Source organism: Mobula hypostoma, chromosome 12 (assembly GCF_963921235.1).
Source record: "Mobula hypostoma chromosome 12, sMobHyp1.1, whole genome shotgun sequence".
Lineage (NCBI taxonomy): Eukaryota > Metazoa > Chordata > Chondrichthyes > Myliobatiformes > Myliobatidae > Mobula > Mobula hypostoma.
Window position 1 is genome coordinate 114,095,887 of NC_086108.1, and position 12,048 is coordinate 114,107,934.

At 46.0% G+C, this 12,048-nt stretch overlaps 1 protein-coding gene across 1 annotated transcript in view; it reads right to left on the bottom strand.

Annotated features, from left to right (window-relative positions):
- The window catches only part of acadm (acyl-CoA dehydrogenase medium chain), an 80,823-nt gene that overhangs the window by 46,533 nt on the left and 22,242 nt on the right, over positions 1-12,048 (bottom strand). The window contains exons 2-3 of the mRNA XM_063064809.1: positions 10,030-10,138; positions 608-705 (exon numbers count right to left, since the gene is read on the bottom strand). Coding sequence (XP_062920879.1) covers positions 608-705; positions 10,030-10,138 — 207 coding nt within the window. The remainder of the gene's footprint in view (positions 1-607; positions 706-10,029; positions 10,139-12,048) is intronic.

The window sequence follows — 12,048 nt, forward strand, 5'->3', positions numbered from 1 at the left end:
GCTGTAATTGCTATATGGTTATTAACCCATGACCTCCGGCTGTAGCCCCACCCAATCACAGTGGAAAAACCTGGTTGCATTTACCCTATCTATACCCTCAGAACTTTGCATACGTCATATGAGGATAAGTCCAGTGAGCTAGGGCTTTTCTCTTTGAAGCAGAGGATGAGACACGACCTGATAGAGGTCTACAAGATAAGAGTCATAGAGCAGTCAGAAACTTATTCCCAGGGTCGAAATTACTAATTTGAGGGGACATCATTTTAACATGATTGAAGGAAAATATAGGGCGAAGGGGGAGGACGTCAGTGGTAACTTTATTTTTATAAATACAAACACAGAGTGGTGGGGATGTGGAACACCTGGCAAAGGGTGGTGGTAAGGACAGACAAATTAGGGCAAAGTGTTCTACTATTGTGCTCTGCCGGGATAATTTCCCCTTCATGAGCCACTATACCTTTCAACACATCAGGTGAAACGCTAGGGTGGGGAGAGTGGGGTGCTGGTGCAGAGCTGTGTGAAAGTGGCCATGCACGTGTGGAGGTGAAGAGCATGGACGAGGCTGCACACTGCTGGTGATACAGAGTACTCAGTAGAGACCACTGACCTCTCCAGTCCTGTCGTACTCTGCAGCTGCTGGGAGCACCTCCTCCCGGGCAAACTTCCGCGCTGTCTCCTGGAACTCGCGCTGCTCTGCTGTGAGCTCTGTAACATTCAGGGTAAAAGCAAGAGGTGAGGGAGATTCCCACGACCTAATGTTAAACCGGAAGCATCATCTACTGCAACTTTTTCCAGTTGCTGGTGGTGCCTCCAACAATAAAGCACTCTGCACTGCACAGAAACGCTCTCAAACAATGGACTCCAAAAATGGCACAGTGCCTCACAGCCCTGGAGACCCGGTTTGATGCCAACTTCTGGGGTCGTCTGTGCACATCCTACTTGTGACTGCATGGGTCTCCCCCAGGCGCTCTAGTTCCCTCCCACATCCCACCGATGGGTTAATTGGCTGTGGGAATTTGAGGGGAATAAATGAGATCTGTGTAGAATTGGTCTAAATCGAAGGGCCACAGGCCTTTATCTTTCTACAACTCTGGTCAGGATAACACACCATTCTGGAGCCAGTGATGTCAGTGTGACCTAGTGAAATACTGGGTGGCTTACAATGGGCCAGCTTACAACTGCTGCCATTCCATGGAAAGGACATGCAAGCTTCTAGCAGAAGTGAATGGAAATTTCCAGACTGGCTCATCGAACACTACAGCACAGGAATAGGCCCTCTGGCCCACAGTGTGTGCCAAAGGAAAGAACAGTATCATTGTCAAGGTTTCTGTAGTTGCCAAACCTGGGCAAAAAGTACTAGCGTAAACGGGCATTTGGTCAGCATAGATGAGTTGGGCCGAAGGGCCTGTTTCCTTGCTGTTTCACTCTGGTGCCCAAGTACCAGGCTACTTGGGTGGTGGGGTGAAAATGTAAGGCTCTCTTTCCCCCGCTAGCCTGCAGGTCACCCTTGGGCAAGGTGTAGCACCTGCCTAGCCCCCCAATCAGGGTCATGTGAAACCATGGGAGCTGGTGGTGGATAGTCATATGAGCAGAGGCTACATAATCACAAGTCCTGGTTATGTGACCACTGACATGAGGCAATCTCTGAAGAATATTGATAATGGCTAGGGTCACCCATCTTGTAAAGACACTGCCTAGAAGGTGGCAATGGCAAATCACTTCTGTAGAAAAAATTGCCAAAAACAATAATGGTCAAGACCATAATCACTCACATCACACGACAGGACACATAATGAATGAATTACCCAAGTACCTCCATATATCAAACAACATTGGACACAGCACTGACCCCTGTAGTACACGACTGGTCAGAGGCTTCCGGTCAGAAATGCATCCTTCCACCATAGACCCTTGCCCTCTTATTATTGATCCCCATACCACAGGAAAAGGAGGCTGAATCTTTGGCAAGGAGGATGAGATCTGACTCGACAGGTGTACAACATGATAGGAAGCATAAGGCCTTAAGACAAAGGAGCAGAATTAGGCCATTCAGCACATGCTCCACCATGCAAGCATGGTTGATTTATTATCCCTCTCAACTCCATTCCCCTGCTCCTCCCCATGACCTTTGACAGATTTAGCACCCTGTCCAGAGGAGTTTTTTCCTCACCTCTGTTCGCAATGGACATCCCTCTATTTTGAGGCTGTGTCCTCTGGTCTGAAACTCTCCCACTACAGGAAACATCCTCTCCACATTTACTCTCTAGGTCTTTCAATACTTGATAGGTTTCAATGAGATTCCCCCTCATTCTTCTGAACTTCAGCGAGCATAGGCCCAGAGCCATCAAATGCTCCCCAGACATAGAAAAATAGAAAACCCACAGCACAATACAGGCCCTTCAGCCCACAAAGCTGTGCTGAACATGTCCTTACTTTAGTAGTTACCCAAGGTTACCCATAGCCCTCTAATTTTCTAAGCTCCATGTACCTGTCCAGGAGTCTCTTAAGAGACCCTATCATATCCGCCTTCACCATTGTCGCCACGCACTCACCACTCTCTGCATAAAAAACTTACCCCTGACATCTCCTCTGTACCTACTCCCCAGCACCTTAAAACTGTGTCCTCTTGTGCTAGCCATTTCAGCCCTGAGAAAAAAACCTCTGACTATCCACACGATCAATACCTCTCATCATCTTATGCACATTTATCAGGTCACCTCTCATCCTCCGTCACTCCAAGGAAAAAAGGCCGAGTTCACTCAACCTGTTTTCATGAGGCATGCTCCCCAATCCAGACAACATCCTTGTAAATCTCCTCTGCACCCTTTCTATGGTTTCCACATCCTTCCCGTAGTGAGGCGACCAGAACTGAGCACAGTACTCCAAGTGGGGTCTGACCAGGGTCCTATACAGCTGCAACATTACCTCTCAGCTCCTAAACTCAATCCCACGATTGATGGAAGGCCAATGCACCATATGCTTTCTTAACCACAATACCTTGCATTCCTGGGATTGAAAGATAGAAATATACAGCACATTATAGGCCCGTTGGCCCACAATGTTGTGCCAACCATGTAACCTACTCTAGAAACTGCCAAGAATTTCCCTACCCCATAACCCATGTACCTATCCAAAAGTCTCTTAAAAGACCCTATTGTATCTGCCTCTACCACCATCACCGGCAATGCATTCCACGCACCTATCACCCTGTGTGAAAAACTTACCTCTGACATCCCCTTGTACCTACTTCCAAGCACCTTAAAACTATGCCCCCTCGTGTTAGCCACTTCAGCCCTGGGAAAAAGCCTCAGGCTATCCACATGATCAAAGCCTATCATCTTATACACCTCTATCAGGTCGCCTCTCATCCTCTGTTGCTCCAAAGAGAAAAGGTCAAGTTCACTCAACCTATTCTCATAAGGTACACCCTCCATTCCAGGCAACATCCTTGTAAATCTCCTCTGCACTCTCCCTGTAGTATCCACATCCCTCATGTAGTGAGATGACCGGAACTGAACACAGTACTCCAGGTGGAGTCTGACAATGGTCTTATCTTGTGAGGCTCTCTGGATCCTCTCCAATGCCAATATATCAGTTTTTTTTTAAAAAGACAAGGTGGAGGGGAGCGTGGACCCCAAGCTGGCAGGTGAATCCAGAGAGAAGGTGAGATGCTGCCTGACCTGCTGGGTTTCTCCTGCACTTTCTGTTGCTCCAGAGATCCAGTTTCTGCGGAATCTCTTGTGGCTCTTTCCACAGAACAATTCAGCACAGCATCAACCTTTCGGCTCATGATGTTGTGCCAACCTTTTAACCTACTCCAAGATCAGTCTAACCCCTCTCTCCTACACAGCCCACCATTCTTCTATCATCTACGTGCCTATCTAGGAGTTTCTCAGATACCTCTAGCCTGTCTGCCTCTACCACCACCCCTGGCAGGTCAGGTCACCACTCTGTGTAAAAGAACATTCTTCCTCCATTCCCCTTATACTTTCCTCCAATCATCTTATAATTATTGTCCCTCATATTAGCCATTTCTGTCCGGGGGAGGGAAGAAGAGGGAGTCTCTGCTGTCCACTCCATCTTCACCTCTCATCTTGTACACCTCTATCAAGTCACCTTTCATCCTCCTTCCCACCAAAGAGAAAAGCACTAGCTCACTCAATGCATCATCATAAGACATATTCTCTGATCAGGCAGCATCCTGGCAAATCCCTCCTGCAGTGTTTCTGAAGTTTCTACATCCTTCCTGTAATTAGATGAACACAATACAGGTATCCCCTGCTTTTCAAATGTTCACTTTACGAATCCTCGCTGTAAAGCCTAAAAGAGCTCATGTTACATTTAGTGTAAAACTAGACATAATTAAGCATTTTGATTGTGGTGAATGAAGTAAGGACAAAGTGAGTTTGGCTTGTGGAAGTTGACGAAGACGATGTTGAAGGGGTTTTGGCAGCCCATGACCAAGAACTGATAGATGAAGAGCTGATGCAGTTAGAAAAGGATAACAATCGAAACCGAATGCAGTAGCGAACGGACCGAAAGTGAAGTCGTCCAGGAACTGAACTTGAAGCAACTGCGTGAGATTTTGGCTGCAATGATTGCAGAAAAGTACGACTTTAATTTTGAAAGGGTACATAGGTTTAGGGCATATTTGCAAGATGGTTTGAGTGTTTACAAAGAACTGTATGATAGAAAAATGCACGAGGTTAAGCAGTCAAGCATACTGTTGTCTTTCAAGCCTTCCACATCAGCCACAGCAGACAACGAACCTCGATCTTCGACATCGAGGCCGGCAGACATAGAAGAAGATGACCTGCCTCCCTGATGGAAACAGACGACGATGAGATGACACCCCAGTGTCCCACCACAACCCCCAGACTGCGGACCGATACATTACTGCGGAGAATGCAGTAGTAGCCAGACGCACCCAACACATCTTTAAGAAAAACGCCGAAATAATTGCTGATTGTGTCGCCTCTGATCTGGGCTGACATTTACGTGCTGGGTGGCACCTAATTAATTAGCTTGTTTATTTCAGCTTTTTTCTTAAAGATGTGTTGGGTGCATCCCGGCTACCGCTGCACCGCTGCATGCTTTGCGGATCAGTATCGGTCCGCAGCCTGGAGATTGGGGACAACTGCACCACCCCAACCTCCGACGACTCAGCCTAACACACCATCATCAGTGTGCTCGACGCTGTCTTCCCAATTCTGGTAAGTGATACTGCACTGTACATACATTATTTCTACTTTATATAGGCTGTGTATTTTTACATGTTATTTGGTATGATTTGGCAGCTTCATAGCTTAAAGGTTACTGAAGAGAGTGTTTCTGCCGAGAGCGCTTGAGTAAGATTTTTGCTACGGAGAACAGTGCGGCAATGATTGTAGAAAAGTATTTCTACTTTATATAGGCTGTGTATTTATCATATCATTCCTGCTTTTACTATATGCTACTGTTATTTTAGGTTTTATGTGTTATTTGGCATGATTTGGTAGGTTACTTCTTGGGTCTGCAAACGATCACAAATTTTTCCCATATAAATAAATGGTAATTGCTTCTTCACTTTACGACATTCCGGTTTACGAACCATTTCATAGGAACGCTCTACCTTCGGATAGCGGGGGAAACCCGTACTGCAGAGTGGATTAGCATAGCTTTTATAGAGCTGCAACATTTCCTCATGCTATTGAGTTCAATCCCCTGACTAATGAAGGCCAAAACACTACATGCCTTCTTTATCCACCCTATCAACTTCCACGGCAAGTTTTGAGGGATCTATGGACGTGGGCCTCAAGATGTCTCTGCCCCTCCGCACTGTTAAGACATCTTCCATTCACCCTGTATTCTGCCTTCAAGTTTGACCTTCCAAAGTGAATCACTTCACATTTTTCTGGGTTGAACTCCACCTGTCACTCCTCAGCCCAGTTCCCCATCCTGGACAACCTTCTATATCTTCATCGAGATGCAGCTCCTAAGGGACCGCGTTACGGAACTGGAGCTGCAGCTCGATGACCTTCGTCTGGTCAGGGAGAGCGAGGAGGTGATAGAGAGGAGTGGAAGGCAGGTGGTCACGCCGGGGCCACGGGAGGCAGACAAGTGGGTCACGGTTAGGAGGGGGAAGGGGAAAAGGCAGGTGATGGGGAGTACCCCGGCGGCTGTGCCCCTTAACAACAGGTACTCCTGTTTGAGTACTGTTGGAGGGGACAGCTTACCTGGGGGAAGCGACAGTGGCCCTGCCTCCGGCACAGAGTCTGGCCCTGTAGCTCAGAAGGGTAGGGCAAGGAAGAGGAGGGCAGTTGTGATAGGGGACTCGATAGTAAGGGGGTCAGATAGGCGATTCTGTGGACGCAGTCCAGAGACTCGGATGGTAGTTTGCCTCCCTGGTGCCAGGGTCCGGGATATTTCTGATCGTGTCCAAGATATCCTGAAGTGGGAGGGTGAAGAGCCAGAGGTCCTGGTACATATAGGTACCAATGACATAGGTAGGAAAAGGGATGAGGTCCTGAAAGAAGAATATAGGGAGCTAGGAAGGGAGTTGAGAAAAAGGACCGCAAAGGTAGTAATCTCGGGATTACTGCCTGTGCCACGCGACAGTGAGAGTAGGAATGCGATGAGGTGGAGGATAAATGCGTGGCTGAGGGATTGGAGCAGGGGGCAGGGATTCAAGTTTTTGGATCATTGGGACCTCTTTTGGCGCAGGTGTGACCTGTACAAAAAGGACGGGTTACACTTAAATCCTAGGGGGACCAATATCCTGGCAGGGAGATTAGCAGTTAGCAGGGGCTACTGAGGTGACTTTAAACTAGAATGGTTGGGGGTTGGGAATCAAATTAAAGAGGCTAGGTGTGAGGAGGTTAGTTCACAACAGAGGGATGGGAACCAGTGCAGAGAGACAGAGGGGTGTAAAGTGAGCGTAGAAGCAAAAAGTACAAAGGGGAAAAGTAAAATTGGCAGGCCGACAAATCCAGGGCAAGCATTAAAAAGGGCTAAGAGAGTTGTAAAAGAGCGCCTGAAGGCTTTATGTGTCAATGCAAGGAGCATTCGTAATAAGGTGGATGAATTGAAAGTGCAGATTGTTATTAATGATTATGATATAGTTGGGATCACAGAGACATGGCTCCAGGGTGACCAGGGATGGGAGCTCAACGTTCAGGGATATTCAATATTCAGGAGGGATAGACATGAAGGAAGGGGAGGTGGGGTGGCGTTGCTGGTTAAAAAAGAGATTAACGCAATAGAAAGGAAGGACATAAGCCGGGAAGATGTGGAATCGATATGGGTAGAGCTGCGTAACACTAAGGGGCAGAAGACGCTGGTGGGAGTTGTGTACAGGCCACCTAACAGTAGTAGTGAGGTCGGAGATGGTATTAAACAGGAAATTAGAAATGTGTGCAATAAAGGAACAGCAGTTATAATGGGTGACTTCAATCTACATGTAGACTGGGTGAACCAAATTGGTAAAGGTGCTGAGGAAGAGGATTTCTTGGAATGTATGCGGGATGGTTTTTTGAACCAACATGTCGAGGAACCGACTAGAGAGCAGGCTATTCTGGACTGGGTTTTGAGCAATGAGGAAGGGTTAATTAGCGATCTTGTCGTGAGAGGCCCCTTGGGTAAGAGTGACCATAATATGGTGGAATTCTTCATTAACATGGAGAGTGACGTAGTTAATTCAGAAACAAAGGTTCTGAACTTAAAGAGGGGTAACTTTGAAGGTATGAGTCGTGAATTAGCTAAGATAGACTGGCAAATGACACTTAAAGGATTGACGGTGGATATGCAATGGCAGGCATTTAAAGGTTGCATGGATGAACTACAACAATTGTTCATCCCAGTTTGGCAAAAGAATAAATCAAGGAAGGTAGTGCACCCCTGGCTGACAAGAGAAATTAGGGATAGTATCAATTCCAAAGAAGTAGCATACAAATTAGCCAGAGAAAGTGGCTCACCTGAGGACTGGGAGAAATTCAGAGTTCAGCAGAGGAGGACAAAGGGCTTAATTAGGAAGGGGAAAAAAGATTATGAGAGAAAACTGGCAGAGAACATAAAAACGGACTGTAAAAGCTTTTATAGATATGTAAAAAGGAAAAGACTGATAAAGACAAATGTAGGTCCCCTGCAAACAGAAACAGGTGAATTGATTATGGGGAGCAAGGACATGGCAGACCAATTGAATAATTACTTTGGTTCTGTCTTCACTAAGGAGGACATAAATAATCTTCCAGAAATAGTAAGGGACAGAGGGTCCAGTGAGATGGAGGAACTGAGCGAAATACATGTTAGTAGGGAAGTGGTGTTAGGTAAATTGAAGGGATTGAAGGCAGATAAATCCCCAGGGCCAGATGGTCTGCATCCCAGAGTGCTTAAGGAAGTAGCCCAAGAAATAGTGGATGCATTAGTGATAATTTTTCAAAACTCGTTAGATTCTGGACTAGTTCCTGAGGATTGGAGGGTGGCTAATGTAACCCCACTTTTTAAAAAAGGAGGGAGAGAGAAACCGGGGAATTATAGGCCGGTTAGCCTAACGTCGGTGGTGGGGAAACTGCTGGAGTCAGTTATCAAGGATGTGATAACAGCACATTTGGAAAGCGGTGAAATGATCGGACAAAGTCAGCATGGATTTGTGAAAGGAAAATCACGTCTGACGAATCTCATGGAATTTTTTGAGGATGTAACTAGTAGAGTGGATAGGGGAGAACCAGTGGATGTGGTATATTTGGATTTTCAAAAGGCTTTTGACAAGGTCCCACACAGGAGATTAGTGTGCAAACTTAAAGCACACGGTATTGGGGGTAAGGTATTGGTGTGGGTGGAGAATTGGTTAGCAGACAGGAAGCAAAGAGTGGGAATAAACGGGACCTTTTCAGAATGGCAGGCGGTGACTAGTGGGGTACCGCAAGGCTCAGTGCTGGGACCCCAGTTGTTTACAATATATATTAATGACTTGGATGAGGGAATTAAATGCAGCATCTCCAAGTTTGCGGATGACACGAAGCTGGGTGGCAGTGTTAGCAGTGAGGAAGATGCTAAGAGGATGCAGGGTGACTTGGATAGGTTGGGTGAGTGGGCAAACTCATGGCAGATGCAATTTAATGTGGATAAATGTGAAGTTATCCACTTTGGTGGCAAAAATAGGAAAACAGATTATTATCTGAATGGTGGCCGATTAGGAAAAGGGGAGGTGCAACGTGACCTGGGTGTCATTATACACCAGTCATTGAAAGTGGGCATGCAGGTACAGCAGGCGGTGAAAAAGGCGAACGGTATGCTGGCATTTATAGCGAGAGGATTCGAGTACAGGAGCAGGGAGGTACTACTGCAGTTGTACAAGGCCTTGGTGAGACCACACCTGGAGTATTGTGTGCAGTTTTGGTCCCCTAATCTGAGGAAAGACATCTTTGCCATAGAGGGAGTACAAAGAAGGTTCACCAGATTGATTCCTGGGATGGCAGGTCTTTCATATGAAGAAAGACTGGATGAACTGGGCTTGTACTCGTTGGAATTTAGAAGATTGAGGGGGGATCTGATTGAAACGTATAAGATCCTAAAGGGATTGGACAGGCTAGATGCGGGAAGATTGTTCCCGATGTTGGGGAGGTCCAGAACGAGGGGTCACAGTTTGAGGATAGAGGGGAAGCCTTTTAGGACCGAGATTAGGAAAAACTTCTTCACACAGAGAGTGGTGAATCTGTGGAATTCTCTGCCACAGCAAACTGTTGAGGCCAGTTCATTAGCTATGTTTAAAAGGAAGTTAGATATGGCCCTTGTGGCTACAGGGGTCAGGGGGTATGGAGGGAAGGCTGGGTTCTGAGTTGGATGATCAGCCATGATCATAATAAATGGCGGTGCAGGCTGGAAGGGCCGAATGGCCTACTCCTGCACCTATTTTCTATGTTTCTATATGATCCACAGCTCCCTCAACCTTACTAACCCACACTTTACGTCCACTGTATTGGTTGCAGCAGTGCAAGGCTGCTCAACACCAACTCACCTAGCTAATGTTAAGTTACTTGGAAGCCAACTTACCGAAGTTGAATCCATGTTGCAATGGGTTTGCCCTGGGCACATCAGCAAAAACCCGGCTACTAGTCGATTGGCATCGCAAACCAGTCCAGAGGCTGGCCCTCAGTGTGCGCTTCAAAACAAAATAGAAATTGTGTTACACTGTGGACCACTGCACTGGAAAATGCAGAGGGTGCATTTCCTTTTTTAGCCTGGGACATCTCCAGCAAACGATATAATGTCAGCCATTGCAGTGTATGAAAATCTGTTGTCGACTTTGCCATGAGGACATGATTTCAGCCCCCATAGCTATAACTCTGAAATCCACTCCTTCATCATAGCGGTAGAGGGTACTACAGGACAGAAACTGGCCCTTCAGCCTATCTAGCCCATGTCAAACTGTTAAACAATCTGGTCCCATTGACCTGCACCTGGACCACAGTCCTCCATACCCCTCCCATGCATGTACCTATTCAAATTACTCTTAAGTGTTGCATCAAACCCACATCTCTCTGATTCGGATTCTTCATAAACCAAAGTGTTGAGTACAGGAGTTGGAATGAATTTTGAAATTGCATAACACGTAAGGGGCCCAAATTTAAAGTACTGTGTGTCCTCTACCTACAAGAAAGATGCAAATAAGATTGAAAGAGTGCAGAGAAAAGTTACAAGGATGTTGCTGCGACTTGGGGACCTGAGTTTTAGGGCAAGCTTGAATTGGTTATGACTTTATTCCCTGGAGCATAGAAGATTGAGGGCAGATTTGATAGAGGTATACAAAATTATGAGGGGCATAGATAGGGTAAATGCAAGCAGGCTTTTTCCACTGAAGTTGCGTGAGTCTAGAATTAGAGGGCATAGGTTAAGGGTGAATGGTGAAATGCTCAAAGGGAACATGGGGAAGGGAATCTTCTTTAGTCAGGATGGTGAGAGTGTGGAATGAGCTGCCAGTGGAAGCGGTGGATTAAAATAAACAAATTTCAAAGTAAACTTATTATCAAAGTACAATTATGTCACTATATACAACCCTGGGATTCATTTTCTTGTGGGTACTTACAGTAAACACAAAGAAAAAGAGAATCAATGAGAGACAGCACACCAGATGGATAAACAACCAATATGCAAAAGTCAATAAACTTTCAAATAGAAAAAGAAAAAACAACAAAAGAAAATAATAATAAATAGATAAGCAAGAAAGAGAGAACATGAGGGCAGAGCCCTACCCGTACTTCAGCCCCTGATAACATCAAAATCAGCCTGAAGAAATTCACCACGACGTCTAAAAACTGGGAAGACATTGCTCTCAATAGATGCACCTGGAGGAAATCTGTTCAAGAGGGAGTTGCACTACATGAGAATGAGTTCTGTTGTGCCACAGAGAACAAGAGGCAACTGTGAAAGGAGAGACTGAACAACCAAAAGACTCAGATACTAACCGCAGTCACCACTTATTGGAGCCTACGCTGCACCAGAATATGTGGATCTTAGATCAGCCTCCACAGCACCACTACTATGGACCAGCACCAGTTTGCACAGAAAGCCAAACAGATCAACCAAGGACGCCATCTCCATTGCCTCCACACCGCACTACAACATCTGGAGCAAAAGGAAACCAACAGCAGAATGCTTTGGATTGAACACTGTTCTGCCTTCAATACAAACTCCCCAGTAGGTATGGAAACTACTCAAACGGTGAGCGAACATCACAGAGGAGTCCCTTTAGACCACCAACACCTCCTTGATAGTATGGAAGGCTGAGCACCACCTATACTATCTTAGGAGTTAAAGAGAGAAAATCTGTCCTAAAAGCTGTTGGTAAACTTTCACCGATGTATAACTGAGAGCACCCTTATCATACAGAGATGTATGGTATGGTACACTAGCTTCAACATGATCGACCAAAAAGCACTTCACTGAGTGATCAGGACGGCATAGAACATCACTGGAACACAACAACCAGATATGGAAACCATCTACAACTCATGATATCTACAGTGGGCTCGCAACATTCTGATGGACTCATTCCACCCCAGTAATCACCTC